The 17,687-nt window shown below is 43.7% G+C and overlaps 1 protein-coding gene across 2 annotated transcripts in view; it reads left to right on the top strand.

The window, feature by feature from the left end:
• Nucleotides 1-17,687, top strand: part of RBFOX1 (RNA binding fox-1 homolog 1) — a 1,384,890-nt gene that overhangs the window by 358,216 nt on the left and 1,008,987 nt on the right. Inside the window, exon 1 of one of the 2 annotated variants that reach the window (XM_072942259.1) lies at nt 7,496-7,561. The exons of the other annotated variant lie outside the window; for it this stretch is intronic. Within the exon in view, the coding sequence (XP_072798360.1) occupies nt 7,517-7,561 (45 nt within the window). The 5' untranslated portion in view covers nt 7,496-7,516. Of the gene's footprint in view, nt 1-7,495; nt 7,562-17,687 lie in introns of those variants that run through there. 2 annotated transcript variants of the gene reach the window in all.

The following is a 17,687-nucleotide window of genomic DNA, read 5'->3' as shown; positions in this document are numbered from 1 at the left end:
GGAACAGAGTGATTGGTAATCTCAGTTTTGGCTTTCTGTTCTCCACACTGTTTATCCGGTTTCCAGATTAGGCAAGTCAAGGGGAAATTATCCTACAGAAGACAGCAGGATCATTTAGGGATATCCCCAAGCAAACCTCTTCCATCTCTACACACTGCATGCTGGTATAACCTGAAGAAATGCCAAGGATAACCTGTCTCTCTCCTCATTGTACGGGAGGCAAAGTCTTTCCTTCTACCCATGTTAAGTTCTCCGACTGGGTCCCTGTAAATTAGACTGACAAAAGGCAGATGAACAAGAGAAAAGCATACAGATTTATTGAATGTACGTTTTAAGTGACACTGGAGACTTCTCAAGGAAATGAAGACTTGAAGAAGCCTGAGCATTTTATATTAGGTTTGATAAAGAGTGGACAGTCATGGGAAAGAAACGATAAGACAGAAGGATATGAACCAAGGATGGGAAGCCAGGGCAAGTCTAGCAAGACCTGTTCATTTTGATTCCTCTCAGCATCCCTGCTTCTTGGGAGAAAAGGACCTCTCGCCTGAGGTCTCATGACCTGCTTCAGGGGCGGTGGGCTGGGGGAGGTCAGAGAGAAAGCCCTTCTGGCACCTGCCATGTCCCTAATTACTATTCCTTTGCTTAAAATAGTCAAAATGCCAAGATGCCATATTTTGGATTCCCCAGTCTTCTGCTCCAAGGCCCCTAGACCCCTTGTAATATCTGGAAGTAAAACTTTCCACCTGCCTCTTAGCTCTCTGAGTTCTTAGCCAGAATCTTATTTCTGGTCCTACCTATTTGTTTACTTTCTCTCTGACCCACCCCTGACTCCCGCCTCCCCCGAAGCAGGTCATGAGATCAAGTTATTAACGAGCATGCATCCCCGCCTCCGAGGTCCTTCGCGGGTCGGTTTTGTAGCTCAGTGGTGCCAATTAGATAGCACGTTCTCAGAACTTTTTTGAATGAAACAAAAGCAGGAGGCCGAACCACGTAATAATAAATTCTAGCAACCTCAGAACCTTAAGCACGGCACCTTCCCGTTGGCTCCCCGTCTCATCACGAGCTTTATTTCCTAGGTAAAATCAGCTGCTAACTCTCTCATTCTCTTGTTTGTTGTCTGTCTTCCCACGAGAACGTAAGCTCCAGGAGGGCTGGGGCTTTGTCCGCCTTGTGTACCTAACACAGTATTGAAAACAAACAGCTGTTGTTGGACATAGGCACAGAGCAGCCAAAGAAGAGCAAGCAAAGGCGGGTGACTCAGACCTCGCCAGAGGGAGGGAGGCCGCCACCATCCGGTCGCCGGTGCTCTGCCAGAAGCTCAAAGTTGTGCAGAGAGTGGGAGGGCTGTACAGGAGGAGAAGAAGAAGGCTTCGGGGATGCCCTGAGTGGGGTTTTGGCCTGGAGAAGCTGGCGGTGGGACTGAGGTCAAGCAGAACCTTCTCTGTGACTGGGCAGGGGTGTGTACTTCGCTTTCTCTGGCTGGTCCTAAGCTGGCAGTGGGGACAGAAATTAGAGAAAGTCAGGGCTCCTGCTGAGTCCATTGCTGCAGGGGTTTTTGTTGGACTTCCTGAACTGCTTGTTAGAGCTAGTGGTCTGACGTCCTGGGCGTCTGATTTCTAGTTAGCAGGCTGGCTTGCTGGGCTGTGGACTAGATATGAGTTAGTTTCTTGGGCTGGTTGCTGAAGATTTGGGGTCCCAGTTCTAGTTTTTCTATAGGGCCTGGTTGTCTTCCATTCATATATTCAGCCTTTCTTTGTCGATAGGAGGGAGGGGAGGAGGGAGGGGTGGCGGACAGACTGTCACCCAACTTCCATCATCCAGAGTTCATTCATGTCAAGGAGCAACTCGTCCCAGAGCCGACGGGTGGATGTGCCCTCAGGAGCCCCCACCCTCGAATCCCATCCCGCCGCCCAAAGCTGGAGCCATGGGAGGAAGAAAGAGACTTTTCCTGTCAACTGGCCAAACAAGAGCCCAGGCTTTTGAGGAGGCACTTAAAGAATTTTCAGTTTGCAATTGTGCAGAAGCTGTTGTTCAGGTAATTTAACATTGATTTTAGTTTAAAAGGCAATTAAGACCGAACGGGCAGCTACTAGCCACTTAGGTTAAATAAGCTGAGATTGAAATTGCTCCCCATTACCGCCTTTGTTTGCCGTGTTTGAGCTCGTTTATGCAAATTTAGCCGGTGGTGGTGTGGTGGCCCAGTTGGGGCAGGTGGAGGGGAGAGGGAACTGAGCCAGGGAGATGGCCATTGAAAGAGGAAATAGTTGGCCCCAAATTATTCCTAGGGTGAGATGGGTTCTCTTTGACAGCACTCCTGGGAACATGGATCAGTGTAACAGTCCCAGACCCTGGTTCCTTGCATCCAAAGGCTTAATAAACATGGTGCCTACCTTTTGTCTCACCACTTTCACTACTCGATATTTTACCCTGATGTATTGAATGAGCGACAAGCCCGTGACATTGTGGACAAAGATGTTCACTTCAGTGTTATCTAACTTAGAGTGAAAAGAAATCACATACCATCACAGCATGCCGAAATTGGTGTTATCATTCTTTTTTTTTTATTATGGCAGAAAATCTTCCAGAATGTATTGCCAAGAGCCATATAAACTATGATAAGGCAGTTCGTTTCTATAATACAATGTCTTTTGTGTGCTTATGATTTTTTTTAGTTATGTATACAGTGAAAAATGTCTGAAGTAGACAGATTTGCACTAAAATATTACACGTGGCTCTCTTTGGGTGGTAACATGACGAGTGACCTTTCTTCCCCTGTGGTTTTCCAATTTTTAAAAAATTTTCCACCATAAACACGAGTTGGTTTTATAATGATAAAAAGCACTGAAAACAATACTTATTTGTTGTCATGCTATTAAAAAAAATTGCTCTCCGTGACGTGCTTGACGCTCGCCCCCTCAAGGGTGCAGTTATGTGTGCGTGCTGAATTATAGGGGGAGGGATGAACGTTCAGTTGCAATAATTCTGTTTCTTGCTCGAAAAAAGTCTGCTAAGCTTCATTAGAGAAGGCCATTCACTCGGTCCTAGTCTGAAGCTGTAAGGTGAACCATTCCACAGAGCAGGCTTCTTAAAGATGTCCAGGTGATTCATGTATTTGTCTATTAGGAAATGCAGTCATTTACCAGCAACCAGTGTTGAGCTAATGGAACCCATTTAGGAATATAACCACAAGTCCGCTGTCAGTCCCACCCTCCCCCACCTGAATACGCCTCATTAAGCTCACCTTTCCTGATGCCACGGGATTATTCGATGTCAGGACGAAGGAAATCATCAGGTCCCACTGTCCTAACCCTGCAAAGCACCAGTGTGGTTGCTATGTCATTTTCCTTTTTTTCTTCAGCTGGTACCTGCTTCGTGCCTTTCTATGGGAACATATTTTCAAACTGGTAAAGAGGCAATATGCCTGTATGGTGAGGCGTTTCTCAGGAGGTCATTACCATAACTTCTAGCAGAAAGGATAATCTGTGTCGCATTTTACTTCAAGGATAAGATTGATTTTTATGAAAATCTTTAGTGCATTGAGGCTTAGCAATTTTTCCCCCTCTAAGAAGCAATTAGACACTGGAGTTTTCCAGAAATGTTAGGTGAGCGTGAGCCAAACCTGGATGTTTTTTTAAAAGAGATTTTATCATTCAACATTTGAAGAGAAAAGACAGTTTCTGGGTGAGAAAAATGATATTGGCACAGTGACAGTTGTCACCACTCACGTGGCCGGGGTGTCCACCATTCTCTTACATTTTCGTCTCTTTGGAAAACTGACAACTACCTGAAATAACAAAGAAGAAGATAATAAGCATCATATTTCTACCACCAGGAACTGCCCATTTTGAATGATTTTCTCCAAGTCTATGTATCTATACATGTGTGTATAGACACCCACATACGCAAAAATGGAATACACATTTTCTTTATAGTCAAAACAAACCATATATATATGTTCGTATGTATATATGCATGTATGTATGTAAGTGTATATCTTTAAAGGTTTTGTACACATACAGACTTAATTAAAAAGGTATCTGTGTGTATGTTTATACACATACACATATATGCACATACGCTTTACAATTAAAATAAATTGTATGTAGGTTATATGTGTGTATGTAAGTATATGTATGCATATATATCTGTATATCTTTCAAAGCTTTATGTACATGTAACACACACGTTACCTTTTATAGAAGTCGAAAACGGAAGTATGTAAATGGCCTCTTGAAAGGAGCCCTGGAGCTCTCTCAACCTCGGCCTCCGACAGGAGCCTCTCCTCTGTCTTTCCCTGGAGATAACGCAGTTATGACTCCGGGCCGTTCTTCCAGGCCAGGGGTCAGCACACTTGTTCTGTAAAAGGCCCGAGAGGAAATGTTTTAGGCTCTGTGGGCCGTTGGGTCTCTGTCATAACCACTCAGCTCTCTGGTTCTTGGAGCGAAAGCTGGTTTCCGCAGCGTGGAAGCAAACAGACATCGTCGTGTTCTGATAAAACTTCATTCACGGACACTGACATTTGGATTTCCTACGTTTTCACATTTCATAAAGCCGTTGTCCTTGAATGCTTCTAAATACTTAAAATATAAAAACCATTTTGGCTAGTGGGCGGTACTCAAACAGGCAGCGGCTGCATCTGGCTCAGGGGCTGTCGCAGGTCAGCCCCCGTCCTGTGTCTTTTTCTATACATTCAGGAAGATTTCTTCATCTATGGATAAGCCATAATATTATTTCATTTGTGCATTTCCTTCCATAAATGGTACCATATTGTATGGATGAAATCCATGTATCTGAAACAGATTTCATCTCAGCAGAATGTTTGCTAAAATATTTATGTGTAATAGTTGTTCTACGTAGTATGCATGGATAACTTAATCTCTGTCTGTACCTGTCTGTGTCTGTCTAGCTATAGATTATTTCCACATAGCTTTAGTTAGTTCTTTTCACTGCTCTATAGTATTCCATCATAGGATAGGTCGTATTTTGTATGCCAGTGGGTATTTAGTTTGTCACTTTTTTCCAATTACAAGCAGTGGTGCGTCGATCCCCATGAGCACTTGTGTATATTTTTCATCGGGGTGGACATTAGCAGCAGAACAGGTGCTTGTTGGCTGTGCACACTTCTCGTGTTAATAGATACCAGTGAGTCCGTTTCCAGAGGGGCAGTACCCACTTACCATCCCACAAGGAGACTTCCTCTCCTTCTTGGCTTGAGGGTTTCCTCCATCGCTGTTTCCCTTATGGAGCGAGAACAAGGAAACAGCCTTAGCTCTGCACCGTCTTGTCTTGTTACCACAGATGCTAGCGCGAACCTGTGTGTCCCTTTGGGTGAGTGCAGACATTGTTTTAACTCTTTGCCGGGGCCCTTACACAAGAGAATAGCAATTTATATCAATAACCAGGTTTGGCAACATCTGCCAAGGTTGTCACACTCTGTGATTAAATGGCCATATGTGCCAGGGAACACAGGGACAATGGGGTTCTAATTAGGCTTTGCTGTCTCTCCACCGCCCCCCCATCCTTAACTTCGAATAACCTTGCTTTTGTGAACTGATTTGTGAATCAAATTACTCCACTGAGAATACTCGTTTAGGCTGTGATAAGAATTCTCTATATGTGTGTCTCTCTCCAGTAACACAGGGTTCTGGTTAAGCTAATGGTCTAGAAACTTTTTGCCACTTACCCTGATGTCATTGCAGACCATGTCCAGAGGATAGTATGTACCTACATTAGGGGTTAACTGTTAATCAAGGAGTGTCGTGTATTTTGCATGACATCCTTACTGAAAAAGTTTTACCTAATGTCCTCTTAGGAGCCTTTCAATGCTACTGCCCCCGAGAAATGCAGGCAGAAAAAACACACATAAACTTTTCTTAACTTCACAAGGAGCAAGTTGAACACTATATGAACGCAGTATTTAAAAATGCCCTTAATGCCTAGAAACAGGAAAAAAGAAACTTTCCTCATTTTGTTACTGGTGTGACAGAGATGGATGGTGGTTATGTAAGGACTTGGCATGTTCAAAGAAAAAAAAAAAGCCCTGGAAATATTGCCTCTGGTTGTGGAGCTGTGTAATAAATGTGAAAATGAATATTTGAAAGATTTATTAGCATTTTAAAATGTGCTTACCAATATATAAAATCCAAATCAGTTGGTACACAAGGCCTTTAGCTAACATAAACTCTCCAAGAAGTTGACACAGGAAAGCAATGATTATTTCACTGTTAATCAAATAGAGTATATCTCTATGAAATTCTCTCCCACATACAGAGCCCTCCTATTCAATGGATGGTTGCTTGAAGAATCAAGGCCATCTCAGTGCATGTAGCCTGCAGTTTTGATCGAAGAAAAAAGTAGAATCAAGACTCACTTACCCAGCAAGAGATGGTTTGATCTTTAGCTAAAGCTACGGCTGAGACTGGGGATAGCTTGGCTAGGACTAGGTAGAACCTTGTGTAACTCATTCCATGTAAGTCAAAAATACATATGTGTGAGGACTTTCAGGGGGGAAAAATGGGAAATTTATTTTGATTCCACTATTATTCAAGGTAAATACATTTTAGAAAGTGATCTCTGGAGTTCAAGAGGACATGGCACCTACTTCCCTCCTCAAAGCAGGCTGGGACTTCAGAGCATCCTCTTTGACTGCATAATGTGTAAGAAGATTTACGACCACAAAGCTTTAACTACTGAAAAAAAAAAAGTCGAACCGCTTCTGGGAGGAAACACTGAGGAAAGCTGAGCAGCCGCGCTGGGGGAAGGGAGTGGTATTTTTTACTAGTATTTATATGGGAAGTAGCATATTGGAAGTCATAAATACCGTCCCGTGGACATTTTGAATAATGCAGCAGTAGTGTAAGTAATTGGAAGTGCTTATATCCTGCCTTTAGACATTTCACTGCTCGTGAGTTAAAATTGGTTGTCAAGTGTGGACTCGGAGGACCGTGCAAGGTGCCCTATTCTGTCATGTGGTACATATTTAATGCTTGAAAGAACAAGGGAAGGGGACACGTGCAGGACAGCGAGCGAGCGAGCGAGCGAGGGAGAGACGCGAGAGACCGCCGCCAGCTCCGTGCTTTTGCAAGCGCTTGGGGAAGCTTGGAGGCAGGACCCACACAGCCTCGGCAACCACCGCCGTCCCCGGGCTGCAAGACTTTGCAAAAACATTGGGCATCCAATTTGGCGAGTGTTGCCGAGGCTGCCCGGGCAGCTGGGCTCGGGCGCGGCAGCGTCCCCGGCACCTCGGCGGCCTCCCTTTGTGTGCGTCTCCGCGTTGATTGCCTCCTCGCTCGGGCTGCTCGCTCGCTCGCTCGCTCGCTCGCGCTCGCTCCCCGCGCGCTCCGCACCTGCCGGCGGCGGTGTCAGGCTGCCAGGCGGCCGGGCGAGCGCGGGCTCGGCGCGCACGACAGATGACTGGAGTCATTTACATTGCTAGCACGTGGGTGCCGCTGGCTGGAGCCTCGGACTTCTCCCGTGTTCTCCCGGGGAGGAAACAGGAGGCACTTTGCAGCCGACAATGAAATCCTGGCAGCTAATTGCAGTCGTGGGAGATGCCCTTCAGGTAAGGCGAGAGAAGACGGCTCTGAGCACTGTCAGGGGAAGGGAGGCAGCGAGGGAGAGCAGGGATGGAGAGCAGGCAGCGTCTGCCGAGCTTTCCTGAAGCCCACTGACTCGCGGGAGGGGGTAGAAGAGGGACGGGGATCGGGGGCGGGCGACAGGGGGGAGGAGTGTGCAAATTGACATTTTGGGCTGCCTGTGGCAGAGGAGCCGCCGTCAGCCGCTGCCCAACGTTCACGCAGAGCGGGTGGCGGCGTGTGCGCCTCCGGGGCTGCTGCTCAGAATAGGGACTTGGCGGCGGATGGAATCCGGGCAGAGCCGGGCCGGGATAGAAGGCTGCGGGTGCACTGGCCGCGCGTGAATGAGCCTCGGTACGTAAGGCCAGCCCCGGGGACCTGGGAGGCAGGGCTCAGGCGCGCCCGGGGCACACCCAGGGGCGCTGAGCACCTGGACAGGGCGAGGGGCGTTCGGAGCGACTGGAGAGCCCCGGGGACGAATGGATTTTCTGTGCTGACTAGAAGTTGGTGGGGAACTTCATTGCCCATGCTCATTGGCTCCGTTTAACTTTATTTCCAGAGATGAATAAGCGTTTATAAGAAACGGCGTCCAAGTCCCAATAGGCTAGCAGGGGTTTTGCAAGAGCTGCGCGGTTCTTCAAATGAGAGGCTTCTGAAATGCCTGGCCAGATGGACCGTGCATTTGGAAAGTTGGCACGCTCACGTTCCGCGGGGGCATGTGTGTGTGTGTGTGTGTGTGTGTGTGCGTGCGCGCGCGGGGAGATGCCTTTCAGATTTGTGCAGACATGTCTACCGTGCTAGTTGCGCCGGGGTACTCTCTCTCCTCTGCTTTTCCAGATTCCAGGGAAGAGGGAGTAAATCCCAGAAAGGCTTTGGCTTGAGAAATAAGCTCTGGACTATTTTATTAAATGAAACAGGAGTCGCCCTTCTTGAGAGATCCAGTGGGGGAAATGTGCGTTGCCTTTCAAAGTGATGGAATTAACTGTCAAGCTTAAAAAAAAAATAGACAAGCGTGGAATACATTTATCAGCCTAGAAGGAGCACCTAGAAGCCTCCGTCTCAACCTGTCCCTCTAACCATTATTTTCAGATTACAGTGAAACTGGTCGTGTTACTTATTTCTGTTGACAAAGAGGTGTGCCCCTCCTCTACTTCAGAGAGGCCCAAGAGGAATTCTGAATCCAAAAGTTCTGTTGGCAAAATCATCTTAGTAAACTGTTCATTAAATTACCCGTTCAAGGAGTCACTTTCTGATTAGCTTTAAATATCTCACGATTTACTCATTGTTTATACGGTTTTAATTTTGGTCACAGGGACATGAATGTGGTTTATAATGGAGGCAGTCAAAATGATTATGTCATCCTTTTTGGGGAGGTGGGTAGCTGGGTAGTAAATGTTTGGTTCAAGACTATAAAGTCTTTCTCAGCTGTGTTCTCTCTTTTTGACCGAAATGTGTCTTCGGAAATCCAAAGGGCATGAGTAGATGTCTTTGTGATGTGGAGTAACTTGCCTTTGTGGTTTGCCGTGATTAAGTTTGAAGAGGGTTGTTGTTCAAGGAAGTAAAGCCAGTGGTGATAGCTGTTTACACTGACGCTCTCCGGGAAGGCAGGCAGCATTCATAATTTTCTCATAAGAAGCAGGATTTTTCAAACCCTGTCTGCCCACTCACACTCTACACACACACACTGATGCGTCCTCTGTGTTAGAATACAGAGAAAATTGCTTCTCTGAAGAGTTGGTGAAAGTCTTACCTACGGGGAAGGTTCCCTCTGGCTCTTTCTTAATCCTCCTCCTTTGCCCTCCCTCCGTTCCTTCCTCCCTCTTTCCTCCCTTCCTTCCTCTCCCCATCCACCTGTATTTCTTTCCATCTGTCTTTCCTTAATTTTGTACCCAAACACAGAAAGATTTTCAGGTATCGTCTCACTACTGTGTGTTTATCTTAACAAACGTTTTGCATCCTGAAGGGTAATCGACAGCTGGTTCTCTTTTTCTTTTTTGGGATCTCTGCTCCTGCACACGGATTAATATCAGGCGATCCATGCTGCACTAATCTTACGTCAAACTTTTCTGGACATTTCACTTTAACCAAGCAAAGAGACGCTTGCAGAATGCCTTTAACATGAACAGAGCTGAGTCTTTTCTCTGTTGTATGGAAAAGGGATAGATGTTTACAACAGCGCACTTTGCCTGTTATAACTTTATTGCGTATTTGTACGTTTATCTATTGTAACCTCGTCCCTCAAACTTCTCTTTTCCCTATTACCTGACTTAAGTTTAGAATCTGGATTCATTTGAATCTGTATTTGCTTGGGTTTAGTAGAAAGAGCTATCAGCCTTGACTTACGGGCCAGCTCATTAAAGTATCACAAAAATAGTGTCTTTCTTTTTTTCCAATTTTTTTCTCTCTCCGTAAGTATAACACAAAGGTTGAAGTAGATTTCAGGTAGAGGACTTTTGGCAACAATTGCTTTCCTCTGAATTACAGCTGTGAGATTCTGAGACTGTGTGGCTGTATTTTGAGAATATTACATGAGAATCAGAGTATGTGTTCCTTACCGTTTTCTGCTTAATTACAGAGAACTTGGTTGGGTGTCAGTCTGGAGCCAAATCACTATTATAATGTCCCAGGAAAGACAGTTTTGGTCTTCGTTTCTGTCTAAACTTATAATTTTTATATTAGGTTTTGAGCAAAGTTGCAGTACCAGAGAAGTAGAACTTGGGGCGGGGCAAAAGAGGAAGGACACTTATGAAATAATAATCAAACCTCGTTATTATTAATTAAATCTTTATTTATGTTTAGTTTCAGCTATATTTGAAAAATTTCACACGTGTCAGTCTCCAATAAGTTCTTTGAGGGGAAGTCTAATGGAAATAAAATCAAAGTCCTTTTATGAGACTTTAATCCCCATTTTGTGTTGATTTTCTGACAAACATAAAAATACGTAGGGAAGCAAGACATGGACCCTTAAAGATTTTCACACTTGAGACTTGATTTTGTGGTAGACTTGGAACCTTCAAAATGTGATAACGTGTTAGGTGTTTTGTACATATTTGTGGGTCCACGTCTTTGTCCTATTTGTTTGCCTTCATTTTCATGCAGAGTCGAGTGTTTACACATATTATGAACAATAGTAAACAGGAGTGGATAAAGGCATGGAAAAATTTTGATTATGCATTATTTAATGTATTTGAATTAAATCGTATACGATGAGATAGCTGTCCTGACAATTCGGTATGCGTGCTGTATCTCCCTGACCCCCGCTTGCCCAGAACTAAATAAAAGAAAGAAAGAAAGCTTTGCAAGTCTGTTCTCAACACACAGTGCTCTACCTGGAAACCTTTGTAGTTAATTATTCAATTATTATAATGTCCCAAACATTTATTTCAGGAGGTTTTTTTTTTTTTTTAGTAGATACAAAGCTTATAGGAAAAGTTGCGGGGGGCGTGTGTGTGTGTGCACGCATGTGCCCAAAAGGCTGAAACAGCTTGTGTCAGCTGTAGCAACTCGTTTTTGATTCAGCAAAACTAGGTTATGAATTCAAGCAATTAAAAATGACAAAAAGCCCAATTTCACTGCCTGGATTAATACACTTCCAATTTTTCCTGCTCCATAAAAATTTCAAAGTATTCTTTCTGGTTAGGTGTTTGCATAACCTATGGGGTGTGGGAAGGTCCCCATTTCACATTTGCCTGTGATGTCTGACTACTTTGATGTAGCGAATGTAAATAGGATCAATTGGATATTCTTAACACAATTTTGTATGTGCAAGTTCTTGTGAAATTTCCATTGGGTTTAAAGGAAAAGCAAGAAGAACTGTTAGTTCCCCAGCATTCATCGGTGCTGAATAATCTTTCAACTAGTTCAAACATCAGGAGGGCCAGAGGAGACTTTTTGAGAAGTGATATAATTGTAGCAGAAACAGTGTATCCACCTGCTAAGGCTGGTAGAGAGATTTTTTTCTTTTCTTAATGCAATGGTGGGCACATTTATTACTTTTTCTCTACTTTCCTAGACGTGAAGTTTGGAATTCTGGATTCTTGTTCATCTGATTAGCCAAAGCTCACTATTCTTTCAAATGGGTTTTTTCACTTACAGAGTGCTTAGTAGGCACAATTTACGGCAGGTACTGGTTAGTTGGCTCAGTTTTCTAGATTGGTTTGATAGACCTTGGTCACACAAAGAGCGTCGACCAGACCATCAGGAAGCAGTGTTTCCCTCACACTTTGAATCCAACCCAGAAAAAGCAGCAACAGACTAGTGGGTCAGGTGCCCTCTGTGACCGATGTTGGCTTTGGAAAGAGGACCAGTGAAGAGCAGCTAGTAGGAAGGCCTCCATCAGCCTTTCTTTTCTTCTTCAGGAGAAATCGGTGTCTGCCTTTGCTGCCCGATGTATTTCTTTGTTGTTTAATTGAAATCTCTGCTGGTGGAGAAATCCAGTTGCCTGTTTGCTGTTGAGATGAAAGTGCCAGTTGCCTGTATTGTCTTTATTTGTGTGTATCAGTAGAGGCCTTCCATTTTTATTAGACTGAGGAGGAGGAGGATGCTGTGACAGGGCATCAGCAGCAGCAGGGACAGTGGCACAGCAGCGCTCCTTCCTGCCCGGGTCCTCGCTGCCTCCGCGCGCCAGGCGTGAGGCTGGGAGTTCCACCATAGTTTCTCTGGTGCTGACCACCCCTCTGCAAGACAGGTATCGCCATGCCTCATGTAGAGACAGGGAAGCAACCTTCTAAGACTGTTTATAATTCAAATGTGCAATTCATGTCCAGGATTTTCTGGCTTCAGTGTACCCAGACACCACTGACATGTGCTAATCTGACTTCAGGAAGATACACAAAATGGATACTCAGCCAATGCCCTTAGTCGGTGGTTCTCAACCAGGAGTAATTTGCTCACTCCCTTCCCCTCCAAGGACAGTGTTTGGCAACATATTGGGGAGATTTTTGGTTGTCACGTTTGGGCGAGGGCTGTTCCTAGCATCTACTGTGTGGAGACCAGGAATGCAGCTCAACATCCTAGGATGCCCAGGACAGTCCCTCCCCTAAAACGACGAAGAATTACCTGGCCCAGTGGTGCTGAGGTTGAGAAATTCTGCACTAGGCAATATCAGTGATGCTATGACTACTTTGTACTCGGCCAGATTTTTCAAGAGAGTGGAGAAATGAATCTCAGCTCTTAAACTTTTTGAATCTCCAGTTGGATACTGTGAATAGGCTCATGATGCAAAATCCGAAGGTCCGTATTTTCTTACAATTTGACTTTAAAATTTTACTGCCGCCTGCTCTGAGCATCTTGCCTTATAAATATGACATGGGTCACTGTGATTGAAGTGCCTGCTTTTCCCTGATGTGATCAGGGTTGCCTCCGAAAACTGCTCTAAAATGAGATTTCTTTCTGTGGTACCGTTGTCAAGAGAAGAGAAATGCACCATCACTAAATGAGTCATGCAACAGTAATTCTAAGAACCTTCCTTTCTCCCCCTCGGTCTTCAAGCACCATTATTTTCTCTTTATCTTGAAAGGTTTGGGACATGAATTTATTTGCTTATTTATTTAATAAACACTTAAATAGTGTTTTATATGTGCCAAGTACTGTTGTAAATGCTTTAAAATAGTAATTCATTTGATTCTGAAGACAAGCCTACGTGGTTGATATTGTTACTATCTACTTTTTACAGAGGAGAGAACCAAGGCCCAGAGAGGTTGAGTAATTCGCCCAAGGTCACACAGCTTCTAGGTGGCAGTGGCGGGCTTTAAACTCCACCGTCTCTGCTCCTAACCACTCTGCCACGCTCTTTAGTCATTTGAGTTTCTAACCGTGCAGAAGCATAGATGTTTAGGCAGCGTCTTCATCTGAGTTTTAAATAAAAGGCATTTCTGGTTTCACTCTGGAGTAGTTGGTTAAGAAAACTGACTTCAACATTTCTGAGCGAGAGTGAGAGATCATGGCCATGGCTTTCTTTTCCGCTATTGAAATACTCCTGAACGTGAGGTTCACCACGGTCAGTAGGACTGATGGTTATCTTTCTGTGACCACCTCCGACAATAGGCACCACCAAAGGAAGGCAGGTGCATTCACAAAGGCACAGTTTACAGAATGGATGAGCTCTTCAAGAAACTTAACCCTTTGGTTTCCTGGCACTTTAAAATTTTCCTGGGAGTCCAGTGTGGTCCATACCACATGGGATATGGTAGATGTAGGTCTTTCGATTCCCAACCTGATCTTGCAAAAGCCAGTCTACCTTTCTTCATTTAGACCATGAGAATGACCTCTCTTGTCTCTTTCTCTGTTGAATTTCTAGCATGTAGTAAAACCTATGAAGAGAAAAACAATTTGAGTAGGTGTTTAAATAGAAGTGCCAATTTGACACACTTTATTCTGCATTAGAAGAAGAAACAAACTTGCAGGTCTGTAATTAAACGTGGCTACACAGATGGTTCAGAAAACCAAGATGAGGGGAGAGAATTTCAACCAGCTTCAGTTGAATAAGAGAATATATGGATGGAGGAATTTATCTATTAAAACGTTTCTTGTCAAGGGCATGAATGGGTCTGACCTTTAAAAGGAAGCATCTTACATCTTGTATGCAAAAATGTTGGAGGAAGGGGAGGTTGTGGCGGTGGGATCCACTGATCTGACAGACACCTCTGCCTTCTGACCCAAACTTTCCATGGCTCGAGGGTTGGTCCACAGCTCACCATGCTTTGCCCCTCAAAAGCTTGAAGATGCCGAGCCACAGGAATGTACTGCATTTTCCCTGAGGCAAGGCACAGGTTTCTGGATATGGAGGAGGAAAGGTCACCTCTCTTAAACAGCTTTGGTCTGGCCATCCAGCAATGCCAAGGCCCTTGAGCAGCCCTTCCACAGCCCCAGAATATTCCAGGAACTGAGCTGGGGGTGGAAACCATCACAGTTCTTCCCATCTATTTCGGGCCCAAGGAGCTCACATTGACACATAGAAAGTGAGGAGTGAATCCCATTTCAGAACTGTCAAAAGGCTCTGGGTGGCTCCATTATTGTCACATTTCCTGTTTTAGTACAGTTCATCGAATTGGCTTTTGTGGAATACCTATTCCATCGAAGTGTTGATTCAGGAAGTAATTTAAAATTAAACTAGAATCTGTTGCTCAACAGTAAAGAAATGGGAATAAACTCACATAGCTAAGACCATGAGAGGAGGGTCTAATGTGCTGTCTGTCAGTCTGTGGTGCTCAAATACATGTACCTTGTGTGACTAACAGAAGGAAACACTAGGAAATTGGGCTTAAAGTGGCCATTTTCATTCCATATCCAGTAGAACTGGTTTCTAACATATTTCCACATTTAATGTGAATCTGCTTTTAAAAATAAAGACAACCAGGGACAAGCTTTGCATGTCACTTAGAGGGCATCCAGCAAGGGGAAAGTGGGTATCTGCTGAATCCCCATTATAGAGTTTGCCCAGAGAGCTTAAAGTATAAAGGTTCATCAGTGTTGTAAGGGCTTCAGGCTTGAACTTCTGCTGCTGCTAGTCAAAGAAACCAGGTTTTGTTGTAATGTATTAGGAAACAGCTCAATATATAGAATTATACATTGTTACCATTAATACTGAATCTATTGAGTGTTGATGGGAGCCACACATTGTGTTGACCTCTGAAAATACATTATTGAGTTCATATCCAGCAATTTGATGAGGCAGATACTCTAATTATACCCATTTTTCGTGCATGGAGACTGAGGCTCAAGAAGATTTTTCTAGGGTTAGCCACTGCTAGTGAGTAGAAGGATTGGTAATCAAATTTGGAACTTTATGACTTCAAAAACTGTTTCCTGCCTCTTTTTGACTCAGAGCCATAAGCTTCTTTGCTCTAACATTGGTGAAAAATGAATCTGACATAGATCAGATTTGGTTAGCCCTAGGAAGTCCTTGTGGTCCTCTTATTAAAACTAACCTTCTTAAATCTTGACAGAATATGTAAGTGGATGAACAGATGGATAAGTGGTTGGGTGGATGGATAGATGGGTAGGTAGGTGGATGGTTGAATGGATGGGTGGATGGATGGATGGGTGGGTGGGAGGGTGGATAGATAGGTGGATACACTGACTAATGACACAGAAGGCAAATTGGCAAGGAGCATGTGTATAGTTTTCAGAAAGGTAAATATAAACACCAATAATTACATGAAAATATTTTCATTTTTTACCTATACATGTGTATATATATGTATACATACGTATTATATTTATATGTGTGAAATGTTTCATCTGTATATATAAATGTTTCATATATTGTATTGGCAAACAATGCATTTGATGAAATAGGCATTCTGTACACTGTTGAGAGAATGCAGAATGGTACATTCTCCAGTGCAAGACAATTTGGAAATTTTTATTTAAAAACACAGTGCATCTCCTTTGGCCCAGCATTTCTACCTCTAGGATTTATGTAATTGCTCAAGTTTGCAAAGATGCAAATTGGTTGACTGCAGCATTGTGTACAGTGGGAAGGAAAATTGGAGCAAACTAGAGCCCTAACAATACAGGGTTGGGTGCCAAGAAGCATTCAAGGAATGGAGTGGCTCTTCCTCGACCTGAAGTGCCGTCTGTGGTGTTGCAAGTAAAGAGTGCAAACTTCAGAAATGAGGTAGGAAAACTTTGTTAGAAAATGGACATCCACAGGCAGACGTTTTCTGTACGTGGTGAAATTGCCGACAGGTAATTAAGGGACTGAGAAGAGGTGGTGACCTCTGTGGTTATTGCGGAGCTTGGCTGGGAAGGGAGCAGGGGAGAAATGAAAGTTTTGCTCTTGAGGTTATGAGAGGTAAGTTCTAGAGACCTGCTATCCATCGTCTGCCCATAGTTAGCAATATGGTGGTGTGCACTTAAGGATTTAAGAGGGTAGACAGAGCTCATGTTAAGAGTTCTTATCACATGCAAACCCACGTACCCACACAGGACACAAGGAGACTTTTGGACGTGATGGATGTGTTTATTACCTTGGCTACGGTGATGGTATCACGGGTGGATGCATATGTCCAAACTCATCAAATTGTCCACTGAAACATGCAGGGTTTGTTTGTTTGTTTGTTTTTGATATATCAATTATACCTCAGTGAAGCTGTTCAAAATAAGATTACACCTTTATTCCATTTTATCTTCAACAAACATGCACCACTTTGATATTAAAAAATACTTTATTTAGGAAAAAAAAAGAGCTTCGATTTTTGTGAACAACCTATGATCAGCTCCCCACCCTTGAGCTGATGGAGATCAGCTTAGATTTCTGCTGTGTTAGACACAGGCAACCCAAATTGTTTTGAAAATGTGCTTACGATAGACTTACAAGGAGATCCAGAAACCTAAAAATCGCTGATTGAAAATTATGTCCTGGCTAAGGTTGGGGGTCATTTTGTGCTCTGAAATGGGATGGTTGGCTGTTGGCAAAATTTCTGAAAATGATAAAGCTAGGTGTTAAGCATAACGGTTTGGCCACAGAGGAAAATGAAATTCCCCTGACGCTGCAGACACTTGTCATTCATCGGCCGTACCGCAAAATCATGATCCTTATCCTCCCAGCTGTGCGTGCCTGACAGGGACTGTGGGCTGCTAAAAGTTGTATACTATTATTTTTTTATTCATCTCTGGGTCATTTCATCTTCCTGTGCCAGCCACATGAATGGCTGTGTATGAAAATTGTATTTTGTGCTGAATTTCCCGCTGTGAAAGATGTTTACTATATATTTATGAAAACACTGCAATAACAAAACCCTTTCTATAGCCTTTCAATTTGCTGTAAGGACAGATAAAATATTTTTATCTTGAACTGAACTTCATACCTTGGGAGATTCAGCGGGCCCGACTCAGAATAATAAAACACTTCAGAGAAAGGCAGGTGCTGTTCAGACTGGTTCAGAAACCCATGCACTTCACTCAGCAGACCTCCGTTCCTTGCAAGGTACTGACTGAATACACAAAACCTGGAACTGGCTGGTGTAACCTATGCATCATTAAATAGAAAAAAAGAATCTTTACAGTTATTAAATCGTTTCATGATGTGTCTACAGAGATCCAGGGATCTCTTGATGAGGAGTGTTTCCTTAATGCTGGAAAACACAGGAAAGAAATTGGCTGTCACCC

The sequence above is a fragment of the Vicugna pacos genome, chromosome 18 (genome assembly GCF_048564905.1).
Source record: "Vicugna pacos chromosome 18, VicPac4, whole genome shotgun sequence".
NCBI lineage: Eukaryota > Metazoa > Chordata > Mammalia > Artiodactyla > Camelidae > Vicugna > Vicugna pacos.
This window is presented reverse-complemented; position numbering and strand designations above follow the sequence as displayed.